This window comes from Pogona vitticeps, chromosome ZW-PAR (genome assembly GCF_051106095.1).
Source record: "Pogona vitticeps strain Pit_001003342236 chromosome ZW-PAR, PviZW2.1, whole genome shotgun sequence".
In the NCBI taxonomy this organism is placed as follows: domain Eukaryota; kingdom Metazoa; phylum Chordata; class Lepidosauria; order Squamata; family Agamidae; genus Pogona; species Pogona vitticeps.
In genome coordinates, this window is record NC_135800.1 from 6,167,886 (window position 1) to 6,186,442 (window position 18,557).

The 18,557-nt window shown below is 44.5% G+C and overlaps 1 protein-coding gene across 2 annotated transcripts in view; it reads left to right on the top strand.

The window, feature by feature from the left end:
- Positions 1–1,212: 1,212 nt before the first annotated feature.
- DAB2IP (DAB2 interacting protein) overlaps positions 1,213–18,557 on the top strand; it is a 152,284-nt gene continuing 134,939 nt past the window's right edge. Inside the window, exon 1 of one of the 2 annotated variants that reach the window (XM_072984962.2) lies at positions 1,213–1,914. In XM_072984962.2, the coding sequence (XP_072841063.1) occupies positions 1,872–1,914 (43 nt within the window). In that variant the 5' untranslated portion in view covers positions 1,213–1,871. The remainder of the gene's footprint in view (positions 1,915–18,557) is intronic. The other variant, XM_078382662.1, reaches the window with a different exon arrangement.

Consider the following 18,557-nt stretch of genomic DNA (forward strand, 5'->3'; position numbering starts at 1 on the left):
TGAAAATGGAAGGATGTGTGGGTCTTTAGGTTTTCATCATCACAGGTGGATGGGCCCTAGATAGGGAGGTCCAGTTAATAGCTAAGGTGGGGCCTTATCCCATCATAGAACAAAGAGACTTTGAGTAATATAAGTAATATAAGGAAGGGAAAGCGCAAACACAAGGCACCGAATTCCCTCTGGGATGCAAATAGCTGTATAGAATTGGCTCTTTCCAGGGGGTTGAGTGGATGGCTTTGAGTGGGCATCAGATTCAAGACTTCCGTGGAAGAAGATGGTGCCTGCTGATGACTCAGAGACTGGAATGAAGCCTCCATCTTGTGAATTACTATACCTCTAAATACCAGATGCTTAGAGGAAGCGACAGGGAAGGGTCGTTGCCCTCATATGCCCTTCTGATTGAGCTGTCTGCTTTGGGAAATGGGGTGATGCCCTGTCACTGTCCATAGTTTCATTCAGTGAGCACTGATAGCATCTTCTCCCATTCCTCCTCCTCCTCCTCCCTGCAGGACCTACATGAATCCTTTGTTTTGAGCTAAACAGACTTCCAGTTTCCCAGCATTTTCTTGAGGTGCGCTGTTTGTGAACATTCTGCTGCTGTCAGTCTTTGAGCAGCCTCGCTCCCATGTGGAGTGTGTTGTCAGTGCAAGTAACAGGCACACTGAGCAGTTGGGACTGAACCCCATCTTTCCCAGCCTGATGTGGGGTGGGGCCATTCCTTGGCTAACTGCACCCCATCCATCCTCCTCCCACACCTTTTGCGGCCCAGTTATTAGGAGCCAGGGACAATATGCAGCTCCTGGCACGGCTCTGCTGCCCACGCAGGCAACCACTACCGCCATCAGCAGCAGCAGCGGCTGCACAGCTTGCCAAAAGAGGTGAATTTAGGACAGCGCCCTGCAGCAAGGTGGGCGCAGAGGTCTTCAGCCTGCTGAAGTCTGGAAAGAGTCCACCTTGCTTGCTGGCCAGGAAGGGGCCTGGATGCCTCTAACCACCACCACCCACTGCTCCAGCATGTGGGTCCTGTCAGACTGCAGAGCCTCGACACAGAGGAGGCGGTGTGTGTGTGAGAGAGAGAGAGACAAAGCTGTGCCAGGGATCCAGAGTCGGGTGCGTGTGCCCGTGTCCCCAGGGCACAGGTGAATCCTCTCCCCTCCCCATCATCACCTATGGCATTCCTCCAGCCGCCTCTGCTGTAGCACAGTTCTTGGCTCAGCTCCGCTTCTAGCTGCCTGCACAGTCACAGTCCCTCTCTTTCGCTCTCTCTTCTCCTCCTCCTCACACACCACTTTTTTTTCCCTGCGTGTTATTATTATATCAGTCATTTGCGTTATGCAACAGTGTGGCTCGCAGGATTTCGAGCGCCGGCTCTGCCTTTCCCTCTTCTTTCCCCCTTGCGTGAGCTCTCTTTTCCTTCTCTCTGCCGGCTTCATTTTTTCTTTGGCAGCTTTTAAACTTTCATCCCAGTGAACCAGGGCCAGATCGAAGGGAAGGAGGCCGGGACTTTTTTTGGGGGGTGGGGGGAGAAGAGGGAGAGAAAGCAAGCCAGAGAGAGAGAGAGGGAGAGCAAGAGAGATGCATTTCCAACCGAAATGCTGGAGAAAGGCCTGCAAGCTGCAAGGGTCGCCCGGCGGATCGGAAACGCTGCCAGGTCGTCTCATGCTCAAGAAGAGACGTGCCCCCTTATGGATGTGGCGCTAGCTCATAAATCAGGTGAATCGGTTTTGGAGACAGCTGCAAATCATTCCCGGGGTTTTCAGTTCTGTTTCGGGTTCGCCCCGCTCTTTAAAAAAAAAAAACCCTCTCTCTGTGTGTGTGTCCCTTGGCTACATGGAGCTCCTGCCTAGAAGTGGGTGCTTTGCATAGAAACAATGGAGCCAGATAATCCCTCGGACCAAGAAGACGACTCTCAGGGTAAGGAGTCCCCAAATGCCAAAGTTTTTTAAACAGTCTTTTCTCCGATGTGATTCCTTCCCCCCCCCCCCCAGCGCTCATCTTGGGAACGGGAAAGGCAAGCGTTTGTTCTGTGCCCCATTGTTAGTGCTTTTGTTAGGCAGCCTTTTGTCCCCCGAGTTGGTTCAGAGAAAAAACAGATGGCACTTGAAGAGGCAGAACCAACAGTCAAGCTGGCTAAGCTTGTCCTGGGAGTTTGCAAGCAGCTTCCGGGGCTCACTGGATTCTTCATCAGTCAGCAGCACCGCATGGGGCAGAAGCTTGAGTTCGTAGCTATGTTTGTCAGGGGCGGAAGCTGTTTTTCATTTGGTGCGGGTGGGGGAAATGGGACAAAAGAAATGAAGTGGCAGTTTGGTGTGGAACTGGAAAAGCAGCCCCCAGGTTTCACTGTGTTCTTCATCAGACAGAGCACATATATACCGGAAATTTGAATTATTTGCAGCAGTGGACAAGCATTCAATGTGTTTACTTGAAGCCTATGCAGTGTTTACATCTGGCATTAAATTAAGGAGACGGCAACTGCAGCTAGATTTGTGAGGTGGGTATAAAACCTCCATTGGCTAGTAGGTGAAAGTGTTTTCATTTTGGGTGGGTGGGGGAGTGGAGGAACAGTTTTTAAGTGGTGCTGCTGTGTCTGTCTTCTTTCCGTTCCTCAAAAGCTAAAGACCATTTTTTTCAGGCTTCCACTAGTTACATTGAAGGTGTTGTATCTTTCATCATTCCACAAGAGTTCAAGGGGGAGGTGCACATTTGTTTTTAAAAACCAAGTTTCTAGCCCTTATGGAAGGAAAACTATATTTGTGTGGTTGACATTTTCTGAAATCCCTGGTGTAAAGCTCCCCAGTGGTTGGGAGAGGCAGGCCTTTTTGTCTGTTTCCTGCCCTCCCACGGATTAGCAAACTCAGGATAAATGACATTATTTTTTTTTTCTGTTTGCATCATTCACACAAGCAACAGAGTTTGGCCACACAAGAAAGGTTGAGTTTACGGATTTTCTAGTGCAGGGTCTGAATATTCACCCTAGGGAAGAAATGCAAACGATTTCCTGCTACATTGTGTTGGGCTTCATGTTGGGGTGGGTGCTGGCCATCATGGGAGCAATACCCTCTGTGGGGGTCAAAAAGGCCCGTCTTCTGATCCAAGGGATTGGGCCACAACTCGCCGCAGCCAGCGTAGGTGATGGGGAAGCAAAATCCAGTCTGGCAAGTGAAATAAAAAATCCAGGGCACCCCCTGCATTTCATCCTTCTTTCAGGGTAAGCAAAAGTTCCAACAGGTTTGGCCCCTGTATCAAAAGCCTTATTTCAAAGATAAACATGTGTGTTGGCTACTTTTCTTTCCCTCTACTCTCAGATAACATCAATCTTGACATCCTTATATAAGAGTTGGCTAAATATAGAATAAGCGCCTTCAAGAGTCTGTTTGGGGTGTCTTTAGAGAAGTGCTACAGCAAATACTTCTTTTATAGCTATGAAGTATTTCAGAAGAGGTTGGAAAGAAGGTCCTGAAGGCAGCTTTATCAAAAGTTTTTTTTCTTCCCCAGCTCAAGATGAAGAGAAACCTGTTAATGACAGGGAGGAGGTGGGGGAAAATCACCCCAATGTCCTGGGCCTGAAGCACATGAGAAAAGCCCAGCTGGACAGAGCAGAACAAGTTTGTCATGACAAGGCCATCCCAAGACATTTTGCTGTCAGAGGCAAATGGCACAATTGTCGGCTTCCTCCGTTTCATGCCTGCTGGACTGGCCACCAGACCCTCCCTCAATGAGACAGGGTCCTTTACCAACTCTAGGGAGGCAGGCCAGTTTATGGGGTTGCAGGACAGGTAGTGGAGTGGACACAACTTGGTCCTGAAAGAAAGAGAAATGGCCAAAATGTCCAGGATGATCGGGTGAGGGGCTGCCACTGCTGCCCACCCCCCGAACAATGAGGTGTGGACTGTGTCTACGTTTTCCTCTAACAAGAGCCATCATGAAACTGAGCAGAACTGGGAGCAAGGAAGAGTGGTTTAGATCACAAGCCCCCACCCCTTTTCCCACAGGTACTATTAAATTAACTCCAGTTTGGAAGCTGCCATATGGAGCCAAATCACACACGCCTCAATCCCAGCATTAATCTTAGAAATTATCCTAATTAAATGAGAATTCAGTAGGAGTTGAAAGCTGGCTGGATCAAACTAGAGAAAGAATAGAAAGGATACGGAACACAGAAAACCTGTTCCGCCTGCCATTACATTTGGGGGCGTGAATATCAGACAATAAATGGTTAGGTGCTTGGAAATTTGGATAATTAGGTCTGCCGCAGGTGAGTCCCACAAACCAGTAATGAACTGTTTATAAAAGAGAACAGGGTTGTCTAATACAAAGACTCATTCCCTCTCCCACTCCCCACCCCATCTCACCGCTATCCAAACACAATTTGGCAGTGAGTTCTGTAGATTTAAAAGCGGCTGTGAACAATCTCGTCTTGTTTCAGTTATGACTGAGCATGTGGTAAGAAGGGGCTTGAACTCACAGAGGTGCAATAAAGCTGGAGAAAGCATCAAAAGAACTGGGGGGGGGGACACAACTCCAGAGTAGAATTGGGGTCTTGGAAGAGGGAAGGCTAGTAGGCAACAATTTATAGAAACTCTTGTCAAATCCCCCAGAGCCTGGGGGGAAATTAGAAAAGGGTGCATGATTTGTTAGCTGCCTCCCTACATGCTCCATGGCAAAAAGAGAGGAGGAATACAGGAATTCAACACATTTTCCTCCATAGGAGTCCATTGGCTGATGTGCCTGTGATATTATGGAATGTTCACAAACATTCATTTTAAGATGGGAAAGTATCATTCTATTTGTAGGAAAATAGTCTGCCATTGGTCAAGGATCATGGGGCTTTGCCAATCTTCGTGGTATAGAATGGGGGTGAGGAGAACCTGATAATCTCAGTCCCCCACTCTTCTCTCAAGTTATAAATAGAAAGATTTATTATTTTAAACCTTAAGATCATGATAGGACTAAAGCATTATCTGCTCATGGAATGTAAGGTTTTGGCATATTTGCTCCTGCCTATAGGAATTTCACAGCAAGGAAGAAAAATAATCTGTTTAATATATTTCATAATCAAATTACATGGTGCTGGAAACTAACTTATTTATCTAAGCTTTCCCCAAGCAGTCCAGCTTCTACTTCCCCCTCCTTTTCCTCATCTTTTGCATATTGTAGACTAAATCCAGTTTTTAATGCCAGTTACAGTAGATGAAACCCATTGAATGAATTGAGTTTGTTAACTCAGCAGCGACCTGAGCTTCACTGATGTAATGGGTCTACTCTGGTGGGAACTCACGAATGAATTTAGTCTTATATGTGCTCTCCTTTTATTTTCTGTCACACTGGAATTGTTAGATCTAAGTGGTATATACGATGCTTGTGAAGGAAGAATAGAATAAGAAAGAAGCATCTTTTCTCTGTTTCATGACTGTGGTTTCCCCAAGAGGACTTACAGTAGGAAGCAGTAAAACTTCAGCGTTGCCATTATGAAAGCACCCTGAGCTGAAAGGAAAAGTGTGAAGGGGCTTTCAGTCCAAAATAGATCAGTAGGGAGAAGGCTTTGGAAAGTCTCCGAGAGAGAAGGGAAAGAAGGAGGGGAGGCCAGTACAGTTGAGCTAATGTGCCAAGGTTCTTATTTATAGAGCAGGAGATTTTTGAGTGGCGAAGGATCTCGCTTTTGGCCGGGAGGAGTGCTGGTGGCTAGAGCAGATGGGACACATCAGTCGTAGAAGCAGGACCTTATGGGAATTTCACCCGTCAGGAGAAGAGTCCCGAAGTTTGGCATGGGGCCACCGGGAGATTATGTTTAAGGACAGGGTGAGGATACCTAAGCAGACAAGACCTTTCAGTCTGAAGTAGTGATGGCTGGGTTCTGCATGCACTGGAAAGACGCACCTCGTACCACACACATGCATGCACAAACATACAGTGAGGTTGAAATTTGACTCAGAAGAGCAGGAGGAGCCCGTTCTACGTTGCACAAAGTTCACCTTAGACCACAGTGGACTGTTGACTTCAACCATGTAGCACAGTATTGTCTCTTCCAACCTTTCTTAGCCAGTCAGCCTCCATGGATGTTGTACTATTCCTTCCCTTTCCCTCAGCCAGAATGCTGGGGATGATGGACACTATAGTCCAGCACCCCTGGAGCGCATGTGGCTAGGAGAGTCTGGTCTAACCTGATTGTCATCTGGGCCTTTTCAGGGGCTCCAGCCTGGTCTGTTTTAAACAGCTTCCTTCATGTAAATTCTATATTTCCCATTTCGGTTGCACCTCATTTGTAACTGATGCGCTTCCCTAGATGGAACCAGTTCGAAAGCATGGCAGTAACTAGTTACAAATCACTCGTGACTTTCAGTAATTGCCTTTTCTGCCCTAACAGAAGCATTAGTAAGTCATGCCACAGCTTTTACTTAATGGAGGATTCCCCTTTGCGGCGTGTCCCACCCTGTCCTTAGAACATGTGCAGTGTTGCAGTAACCTTACAGTGCCTTATCTAGTTCTAGATATGTCACCTTTCTGAATGGTGGTGGAGGAATATGACAGGATTCAAATCATGGCTAGTGTTTCTGTATTTCCTTTAGTCTTGTGATATTTATTTTATTTATACCCCGCCTATCTAGTCATTTCGACCACTCTATGTGATCTCATCCTTCCAACTGGAGATGCCTGGGATTGAACCTGAAACCTTTCACGTGCAATGGAGGCCTCAGCTGTGCATCTTTTTCACCCAGCTGTTCCCCTGTAAAAATCTGCTTTCTAAGCAGGTCTGGGGTGCCCTTTGGCCCTCGTTTGGTGCATTTCCTTTAGTTCCCAGGTGTCTCTTGAAGGGCGTTTGCTTGCTCCCTGCTTTCTGTGCATTTATTCCGCATCTTGGGGATGCCCAACTGTTGTTTGCTTCTGGGTACATTTTTCAAAAAGCTTCGTTAGACTTGTTTATTTTGGACTTCAGGCCTGGAGCTCAGCCAGTAGAAAGTGATGGGGTTGGGGTTGGGAATGAGGTTGTTATACATGAGCTTCTCTTTAGTTAATTAAAATTTTAATGAGCATCTTAAAGTAAAGGGCTGAGTCTAAAATATTCAGCTTTTCAGAAGAGAGGCATCTTCCTCAAAGTGGTTCTTCCACGAAGCTTCTCCTCGTCAGACTGTTTCTGTCTCCATCAGCTTTGCCTTCACTGATAGCCTTCTGCAGCTGCCCCTGATAGACCCGTGGAACGTGACCGTGTCCTTTTTGTGGTGTGTGAATGGACTGGGTGGTCTTGGAAACATTACTTTTTTTGCTTTACACTTCCCAAAATCTGCCTCCCACCCCACTGCAGATCCTACCTCCCCCCCCCAATCTGTTGCACCCAAACTGGCCACTTACTTGCTACTGAAATTGGGGTGGGGGAGTGGAGGCAGGTTTCTGTGACCCAGGAAGGTGCAAGAATAGATGTTATGTTAGAATTCAAGGCAGAGAGGACGCTTCTTTTCCTGAAACAAGCAGGAGGAAAATAGGACAAAACCTGCAGGGGTTTCAGTGGTGCGGATGGTGGAAGGCTATGCCACTTGGGCCCACAAGAGAAGAGTCCTATCCAGGCTGCCCATCACCCCCAGTCGGACAACTCTTTTTGGATCTGGGGGCTGTTTTGCAGTTCCTCTCCACTTTGTCTTACCCCCATCTGCCTTGGTTTGTTGCTTGCTTGGACCCGTCCTCCTGTGGCCAACGGAGTTAAGTAAACACATTCGCACAGAGAGCTCAAGCAAATTATCCAGAGTCATTTTGACCTTCCGTGTCAGTTCAGCCCCAGCCGTTTGGCTATTCTGACAATAAGAGAGCTTTTCCTCTGCTTCTGTTGTTTTTTTTTTCCAATGGGGTTCAGTAGTGTATTCCCGAACGCACACGCTGAGGCTGAAGCCTTAAATAATACAGGAATGGCCACATCAAAAAGATAACATTTCATGGCTGAAGCATCAGGGTTAGGAGGAAGGTGCCAAGATGAAATGGAGGCCGATGAATGAAATGATAATGAGTCCTGGAGAAAGAATAGACTTAATTTGGATGGAAGGTAGGTGGGAGAAAGTTGGTTAGCAAGAGACACGCCCAGGAATGCAAGAAGCTGGAGAGAATGAGCTGCGTCTTAGATTGAATTAAGCATGTCATTTCATTTTTAGACAATGCAATGCTTATTATGAGAGATTTCCGCAAGTACTAAGAATATGTCCTTGATCTTCTGCATTCCACGCAGAGTCCCTGCCCCTGGCTAAGAAAAAGCTTTCCATGGTCCTGATCTTTTTGCCCTAATTTTCAGCATATCCGTCCCAGTCCTGCTTTTTTTTGTTCCCTCAGGTCACTGAAAACACTCTCACACTGTCTTTAGAATGAGGACACGTATTGTCTTTCACTGCCCACAATGCCAAGAACTGCCTTCTGGAATGCCCATGTTTTGCCCTTCTCTTGAGGGCCCTTCACATCTAGCTGAGGCTAGAGCTCATCCTTGAAGCCTGTAGGGGAATCTCTGCAGCTCTGCTGGAAAGATGCTTGTGGACATGTTAAGAGCCATGGCTCCTGATCGTTTTGATTTCCTGGGTTCTTTAATTATGCTACTGCGCCCTTGTATCTCCACACTCAGAAATTGAAGGCATGGAGTGTCTTTTAACACTCAGGATGACCTTGGAAAGCTGTTCTTCTGTGGGAGTTTGGCTTCTATGAGAGGCTGTCGTTTTGTGTGTGTGTGTGTGTGTGTGTTTTGGTTCCTGGGAGATGTGTGCTTGAAAGGGGCAGATTTTGAGATAGGCTGCCTCTGTGTATGGACGCCCCATTCTTAGCTACCAGAAGAACGTAAAATAAGCAGTGCCAGATCAGTCTTGTCTAGCACACACACACACACACAGAGAGAGAGAGAGAGAGAGAGAGAGAGAGAATGTGTTCTTTTCTATTGCTTCCTCACCCTCCTTCCAGCCCCTTTTCAGTTTGTTTGATGGCAGGAGCCTAGTGTTAGCTTTGAATGAAAACTCAGCTGCAGGCAGTAGCATTGTGTGAGAAGAACTTTACAGCTGGGAATGGAGGTTGCTAAGTGTCGGTACACAATGCACTTTTTTCAAAAAACAACAACAACATCAAAAGCTCCCTCTTCTTACCGAAGGCATGGCAGCAGCACTTAGTGGGTTTTTTCCCCCTCTTTTCTTTCTTTCTTTCTCGTTCTCGTTCCAAAAGAGCCAGTTGCATGGGGTGGTTGTGTGGGCGATAAATGTACATATGGCAAAGCACAACGCTCTTTCCTTCCCCTCCCCTCCAGTTCCCGTTATTCCTTTGGCACCTGGCTTTTAATTCACAACCTTTTCATGGGGGAAATTATAAAAGAGACCATTTTTGAAATTGGTGGCTGGGGAGGGAGATATATAACCACCTATCAAGATGTCCGTGGGGTGGGGTTAGTGGTATACATAGAAAAGCTGAATCCAAGATGTTATAAGGGACAGTAAGAGATGGAGGTGGGTGACTCTCGCCCACTTTCAAGTGACTTTGTACTCCTCTATTCTGTCATTTTTCGGGGCTGTTTTGTCCAAAGCTTGGGAGTAAGTAGCCTCCTTCTGCTAGTTCCTTTTGGAGGGTAACAAGGATGTACCTACATTACATTTCAAAACAAATTGCCACAAAGTTGTTCTTGATGGTTCAAGTATCATTTTCTAGCTACTTAAAAAAGATATTTTAGAAGCATTTAGGTATAGTTTCTTTTGAGTTTTATGCTGTTCTTTTAAGTCAGTGGTCTCCAACCTTGGGCCTCCAGATGTTCTTGGACTTCAACTCCCAGAAATCCTGGCCAGCAGAGGTGATGGTGAAGGCTCCTGGGAGTTGTAGTCCAAGAACATCTGGAGGCCCAAAGTTGGGAACCATTGTTTTAAGTGATAAAGGAAGCATGGTTTGTTTCATCTTCTGTATTATTGCAAATTTGTTCAAGGGGCAGTAACAGAACCGACCACTAGAGGGCAGAAGAGAATATTTCCTTGTGGATTTCTTGGCATGCTGGTGAGGCTGTGCAATGTGTAAACGGAACACAGTGCAGTGAGTCACTTTTGTGAACAAAACAACAACAGCTAGAAAAACGACATCATTTCTAACTAACAAGTGATGCAATCAGTTCCTTTAAAAATAGTAATAACTTGCTAAGATGGGTTTTATTCTGTCACAGTGACTCTGAAGCTTGAATGAGGAATCTTGTGGGAAGGGACCAGGACTCAGTGCTAGAACACATGGTCTCCATCATGGTCTGTGTCTTTATCAACAACGAACTTACAAGATAGGTTAGGCTGATGGATTCGGGTGGTTCAGATCTGAGTTTTGAATCTCTCTGGGACCGATGTCAATTCCAGGGATGAGGACACGATCATCCACCACAACTTCTCTGTTCTGCTAATCCTCTCCCAGCAGCTGCTCTGGGCATTGGTTCCCTTTCCATGAACTTGCTGTTATTTGATCTCCAAGGAATGTGATTCCTTCTCCAGTCCAGCCACGGGAAAACCTTGTTCAAACCCTCAAGACGTGACCTTCAATACTGATATGCAGACAGCACGTTCTGAAGGGCTGTCTCTTTGGAATGATTCCCAAACTTCCAATGGTAGGGGGGCTTTACTTGAAAGGCCTGCCTTTTGCCCTCCACCCCACCCTACCCTTACCCTACCTAGGCAAGTGGTTTTGTTGGATCGTCTGTTCTGAGTGAAGGAAATGCTTTTGCTTGGCACTGGCTTTGGAAGGGCCAGCTTGATTGTGTCAATCATGATGTCCGTCATCACTCTTGGTGCATGAACTTAGTTGGCCAGGATCATCTCCCCATGGAGAAGGCACAGAGCAAAATCTTAACCAAAGCAGTGGCCAATTTGTGACTCAATGAGATCAGGCGGCAAAGGTGTAGCAAATGAAGTGAGGCGCTTTGGGACCGTGTGTGTTGTGTGTGCATACAAAGGAAAAGAAGTGAAAATTCATTGCAGCCATACAAATTGAAATGGTTAGACTTTGGGGGACTCCATAGCATCCACAGCTACTAGTCAAACCTGACAGACCTCTCTCTCTCTCTCTCTCTCTCTCTCTCTGGAGTACCTGTTAAAGACCACTGTTAAGAATTGTCATCCATGTTTCATATTCCTATCGTCCTCCTTCGTCCTCCCACCTAGTCATGTTTACAAATAAATCCCTGTTCGAAGCAACACTCTGTGCCTGGAAAGAGATGGGCAGCTGTCTACAAGCGTTTCTGCCACATAAAACCCATTAGCCTTTAAGGTGCCTCAAGATCTTCCTTGGTTATTCGCCAGCTTCCCCAAACTGGTGCTCCCTGGATCTGCTGGACTACAGCTCCCATCATTCTTAGTCCTCACAATTGACCTCTTCCTGCCACTGCTGAACCAAGGCTGTTGCACTAAGTGTACGCTCAGTGCACATCTGTCCTAAAAGACCCATAACCACCTCTGAGTCAAGGTCGTATAAATATTAACTCACTCAGGCCAGTGGGGCTTATTAACAGCAGACTCTATCCATGTATGCTCTGAAGTAGGTGCCATTGTCTTCATGAAGGCTTACTCTCGGGGAGGTGTACATAGAATTGCATAGATCACAATGTGTTGAGCGGGAGATACTCCCAAGTAAATACAGTATTAAGTTGTGTATGACTGCAAGCTTAGTCTTCTATATTGGGTCTGCTAGTTTCCTTTCCCTATGGGATGCTAATTAAAATTAATTAGCTGGGCCTGTTTGTGTGTATCTGTTGACTTTTAATTTACATTTCATCTCCTACCCCTCTATCCTAAAAAATATGCAGATGTGTCATTGGCATTAAATATTTAAAGGGCGATGCTCCCTGATGCTAAAAAAGCAGAGAAACCGTTGCTTAATATGCCAAGAGCAGAACTTGAGAAGTTTGCAAGGCGCTCTGCTTTGGGGTGACATTTCTGTCTTAGCAAGCATTGGGAGGCTGCCGTGCTCTTTTTCTCTCTCTGCAAAAAGACGTAAACAGACATGGGTGGAGGGGAGTTCTCAGCCCTGGAAATGCATTAGCAAACCATCAATGAGACTCGGGAGACTGGCACTTATTTTCTTCCACGAGCTGTCTATGAACGGCAGAGGGCAGCGCACTTTTGAATCACACGTAGTCTCCTTCTCCAGATGGTTGCCGCAGGGTCTCTTTCCGTGGTCTTTTCCATCTGAACCATCAACCTGAGCGATTAAAGATGGGAATTGCAGCGGGCCTTAGGCTGGCTGGCCTCAAAATATTAGACAGTGAGGGCATTGTGTTTAATCACGAAGGCCGGGAAGCAAGTGTGTCTAGGAGGGGACCCCTGGGATCCAGCATTGCTGGCTGTATATATTTCAAGAAATTGTCAAATTGAGATACGGTGGGCTTGTTCCCACTTCTTGCATCATTTCCAAAAGACAGCTGAAGTTTTTCTTCTGAAAGGGAAGAACGGGCAGAGGGAAAGAGAGAGCGGTGCGTTAACAAGTAAACTGACCGACTTCTCCCAATCTATCATAAGTTGTTTGGGATTTTTGGAGCAAAATGTTCTTGCACCACATAAGTACAGGGTTTTCCACTTAACTTTAATGTTTAATTCATCTTCTCTCCTCTTTAAAAAAAAGAAAAGAAAAGAGGTTAAGGGAGTAGGAAGAAGAGGAGAGAGATGCAAAAGCTTTGATTGAAATTGAAGCTGCCTCTGGATTTTTCCACAAGGGAGATTATTCAAGAATGTCGGTTGTTTGCATTATAAGCTAGCCAGTAATGCATTAGTGGGAACTGGAAGATCACCAGCTCGTGGTAACTGTCCAGGCCTGATCTCACAGGACACACGGGCATTGTTGTGAATGTAGCTACAAACTCCTCATCAAGGAAACCTGGACATGAAGATGTCTAATCAGGATTATTATCTGTCAGTCTGTTTTTAAAGTATGGCATTTGGCGGACACAAAATGTGTAGTTGAGGAAAATATCCAATTGGAAAAATGGGGGGAAATTAAGATGCATGTTTTGCTTATGGTGCCTACTGAGGACTTAAAAGTTCTTTGTTGTTTACAGCAGTGCACTAATTTAAACTGTCATGTGTTGTAGTTACGATTTTACGCCTGGTGACTTTTCAAGGAACGAGACACTGCTGCTTGCAGGAGACAGGGCTGATATAAAATCAGTATAGGATTTTGCTATTGATATTTCAAGATCAAACATATGACAATCAAACAAAATCCTCACAGCACTATAGAACTTTATAATACCCCTTGGTAGCTTGAGTCTGTGGTGGTCCATCACAGCTAAGATTTATCTCTGAAAAAGTTAAATACCAGTGTCAACCAAATAAACATGACCATCTTATCAACGTTCTTCTGAGTATCAAATTACCTCACCATCAACTCTGATATCAAAGTATTGTCATTTCCTGTTTCCTGCCTGGTTCGCCAGGCATGTCAGGACACAGTGATTAATCAATCTGGTAACCCAGCTCTCATGCTGAAATTATAGCTTCCACTCTTGATCCATCACTCTCAAGAGGATGAGAATAAACCACTCTTCTCACTCATGGTGAAGTAAACAGAAAAATGAGTCTGGGCAACATTAGCTTGTCTAATTCTACAAGCTTTGTTCATCTACATTTCTTCTCGGTTTCATAAACATATAAAGAGTTCTTGGAAACAACTTTTGAGAAGTCAAATGTACGTTACTTCAAAAAACATTCTTATAGCTATGAACAAAGTTGTAGGTACATATGCTTACAAATATATGGAGACTGAACTTAAGTTTTAGGCAAATACTTTTAAGTGAGACAAATATATTGTAAGCTTTTAGCTTGAAACATTACAGACAAGAATTTAAATCTTATCTCAACCCAAAAATACAGGAATGTTTAGCTTTAAAAACACATATTATATTAAAAAAGTAAAAATCTATTAGAGGAGAAATATATTTCTTAGCCATTTAGCATATTTGGAAACACACAGGGGAAAATATTAAGTTTTCTATATGCTTGCCCAGCCATCTGCCAGTTAAAATCTATAGAGGAAAATCTGTTATTTTTGTGTGTTGCCTCTGTGCTGCTTCTCTGCAGCTGCCATTATCATTTTTCTCCTCCTGGCTTCGCAGCTTGTCTTTGCTTAGCTTTGTTGTAGTGTAGCTGGCGTAGCTAACTCTGTCCTGGCTGAAAGCTTGCTTATATTACACCACCATGGGTGTTTATATATCCTTATTTCTTTTTTACATTTTCTTTCTAACAGAGCGGATTCCACTAACACAAAATCTCATAGACTATGCTACACAAGTGTAATAAAACTAAACTAATAAGTCAGCAGCACACCGATGAAGGAGACAAAAGCTTTCCTTCTTATCTTCATTTTGTCTTAAGTGAGCAGACTACATGCAAAATCTCATTCACTTTGCTGTGATAGCAAACACTATGCATTCTCTATATGAGTTGCAACAGTTGCAGACCTTATAAACTTTTCCATAGTCCCTGCTCTTCACACGGATAACACGGGATTTAATACAGTACAGGTACTTTTATTCTATAGTGGCCTCTAATGGACATTCAGTATATTGCTACTTAAATTGTTACTTCTTTTCTTTTCTTCTATTTTCAAGGTTACAGTATATCTCTTTTTCCTGAAATAACTTTTATCAAGAAGTTCATTGTTATTCAGACCTCTATATTATAATTATATTTCACATTTCTGGGGTTACATTCCTTATACTCTTAATTAATTTTTTCCCAATATGAAATTCAAACTGTGACAGTTCACACCTCTGTCAGATGAGTGTGTGGAAGTCTTGTTTGTACATTTTTTCCATTGCTCCATAGCCCAGTTTTTTCAGTATTAACAGACATACCTTTAAACCAGTCTGGAAAACAATGCACCATTGTAGTGTGGAGATGGTGATTAGGCTGATCTAGAGATGGGCACAAGTACAGGTTGCTGTCCTCTGAAGATGCTGGCCACAGAGACTGGTGAAACGTCAGGAAGAACAACCTTCAGAACACGGCCAAAGAGCCCAAAAAACCCAGAACAACTATAAGACTATACTTTTGTCTAAAATCTTTAGACTAGAAATTGAGGGTTGTCTTATACACGGAAGTAAGCTGAGGAAAGAACAAAAATAAGTGGAGGGGAAAGCAAGGATCAAAGTGATCCTGCAGGGCTTTGATCCCTGCTTTCCCCTCCACTTGCTAAGCCCCACTTAGATTCCTTAATTTTGGGTTAGAAAAGTGGGTGTGTGTGTCTTATACATGGGGGCATCTTATACACTGAAAAATACGGTACTGTTGGTCTCAAGTTTCCTGGCTTCTTTCCAATTGTGTCCCAAAAAGTCCAAAACTGGTCTCTCTAATCCAGCATTTCGTTCCCTTGGTGACCAGCCACAGGTCCATGGGGACCTCAGAGGCAGGAGATGCACTGAATCATCTCCTTCCACTCCTCTGATGGGTATTCAGAGGTAGGGATGGAAGAGAGTTGCAATTTGATCAGACAGACTCACCTAACTGTGCATTTTGGAATGAAAGCACGGGCTTCAACCCTTCTCAGCTTCCCTCTTCTCTGAATATTGTGATGGGCTTCTCTAATTGAAAACAAAACACACACATAAAACCACTTTGTAGGTTAGTTGGAAAAGGATGCTTGTGTGTGAACATAGCGTTCAAAATTCATTATATTGGGAAATGTTGCAAAAACACCTACAATATGTTGGTTGGTGTTCCCCTCTTCAGAGATGCAGGAAGAACGCTGGCTTTGAAGCAGCAGTATAGCTTGTTGTGGACTCGTCTTCATTCAAGTGCACAGCCGCCTCCGTCACTTAATGCTGGTCTGAATCATAGTTCCAGTGCAATCGAACTGAATTGAGGCAAATAAGCATGCACAGTTAATCCACTCTTGATGATGTTGTTTTCCACGGAACTGGATTCAGTATTCGTGACCCATTTCTAGTTGAGGTTCTGTGTCCCTAGACATGCTCCTTGCAATGAGGGCGTGTGTGAGGTAGAATATTACTTCTGAGATGGGATATTATTTTGGACCTGTCCCATACCCCAGACAAATGTTCTCTCCCCCCATTTAAACCAAGAGAAGCTGTGAGCAGAAAAACAGCAGCGGGATGGGGGTGGGTGGAATGGGGAGGGGGCCCGGTTTGGGCACTGTTTCAAGACTTCCCTCTGTTCTTCTTCTGCTGCGTAATTAATGCCATGTTTTATTAGCAATGAAAGCTGGGCTTGTTTTGTACAAATGCCGAGGCAGTAAAGTGTGACTCTGCAGACGGTTTTTTTAAAAAAAGTGTGTGGGGGGGGTGAAGCCTGAGCACAACATTACTTCTGCGATTTATCGCCTGCCAGAGTTGCTTATTCACTGTGTAAAACAAGTTTATTGGTATTTGGCCAATGGAAGCCTTAAAACCCAGAACCCTCCGACAATTGGTTGGCAAATAAGCTCGCAGGGGAAAAATCTCCTCATGGATAGCCCAGGCACTCGGTTGAGAGAGGGGGCCCTATCCTGACACTATGCCCTTATTCTCACTCCCCACCCCCTTCCTGTTTTGTGCCTGGCGGTGTTCAGGATCATCCTGTCTGCTGTCAGGAAGTGAGATTATGGGCAATATGGGTCCCAGTTGGTAAGGGGCTGTTGTTGCCCTAGGGCGAAGATGGTCAAAATGGGGCCTGTGAGCTCCTTGCAGCCTGCTCCCCTCTTTCATTCCATGCAAAGCCCTCCTAGCACCTCCTAGGAAGTGCCATGGGGCAATTTCATCACATTTGCCCCACATGGGCCTGTTTGAGCCCCCTAAGGCTGAGGATAGGGTTCCAGAACTGGAAATGACTTCCAGGTTTAAATTTGGGTCACTTCAGATTTTGGAGAAAGGGCTTTTGCAAGTCTAAAACCATTTTCTTTGCTGTTCCTTGAAAACAGGACCCCAATGTGGCTTTTTTTTAAAGTGAAATATCTGAGGGGTGGGGGAGTAAAGGGATTAGCCCTGTGAAGCACAGCTGGAGCGGTTCAAAGGTCTCTCTGCAATTTGTTAAACCAGTTGTCAGTCCTATCTAGAATTGACCCATTGAATCAATGGGAAAGCTGTAAGTCCTGATTTAACATGGTCTAGTCATTCAGGGGGACTGCTTTAGCTGAAATTAACAGTTGGATTTATCCTTTTCCTGTTTTGGTACATGCGCTTTTGAATGGGTGTAAAAGGAGGCACTGGAAGATAGACTTTTTTTTCCACCAGCAACACCATTCACAAAATCCCTCTGGGTTTGTGTAGTTTGTTTGCCTTAAAGCACCATGTTTTGCATCAAAAGCCTTGCATTTTGAGCAAAATGCAAGGATTTGGGGGCACACAAATGCAAAAATAATATGTATTTTGAAAACCCTGCATGAGATCTCATTTAGCAGAGAGAAAATTTCTGAATTATTGTTATTATTTTTGCACTCTCCTGCAAGAATGAAATAAGCAAATATGTTTAGCTTTGCCAGAAAGATCCTGGGAAGAAACATATTAAACAACGCTGGTAGATCTCATTTCCCCTAATACCAAAAGGCAAACGAGAGAAATAAACCTGGAAGCTTGAAAGTGTTGCTGTTTCAGACTACAATTCCTTGAAGCTATGGCCAGGCTGATGGGGCATTCTCAGAGAAGCAGTCCAGAAAAAAATAATAATAACTTTTTGAAGATTTGGACAGAGTTTGCCACCAATCACATGGAAGCTAGAGGGACTGTTCTGTGTAGACAGGAATAGTTGTCAGCCCTGGTGAGAAATGTACGCCTTTTGACATTAGTAGGATTTTATGAACTGCAGAGAAGGTACTTGTCATACTTTATAGAGCGCTGAGAAGCATCTTTTTGGAATTTTAATTTCCTTAATTAATCGCCTGAAGTTTGTGCTGTTTATTAAACACTTGGAAATCCATGAGAGCAATTCCAGTGCAGAGATTAATTGAGAAGTTCGCTGCGTATGTATGAATGTATGTTGATATGGGATTTATTTACATACACAGAATGACTTTCCTAATTGTTTTTAAAAACTGAGGCAACACTACATTTGACAGGGATTCCTTCCCCTTCTAATCCTACTCCACTCAGAAATGATCACTGGGTCTCTCTCTCTCTTTTTGATTGTCTTAAAATAAAAGAGGCCTGCTTTGCAGGGCTGATGCATGGGGTAGAAAGCAGAGAGAGAGGATCAAACAATTATTTTGACCCAGAGTTGAATCATGGTTTACAGGCCCTCTGGCTCTAATGGATTTTACCTGTCAGATTTCTGCACCTCACTTTGCTGCTTGAAGGCCACCAATGTTTTGTTCCCCCATCCCTTAAAGTTCTTTTGGAAATGTCTGGAGTGAGTGAGTGAGTGAATGAATGAATGAGAGTTGGCATTTAAATTGTCCTTCCAGGGGTGGCTGGTATCTAGCTGGTCTGATGGGGTAGACAGCAGACTCATTAGAGGTTGAGCCAAAGGGGGGGGGGGCACCCAAGGATTGTAATTACAAACATTAGTATTAATTGTACCAGAAACAATTCATGAGCATTATGCACAGCTTTCTTAAGAAAAGAGATTTGTTAGGCAAGAATGTAGAAAGAGACCCTAGTGGCT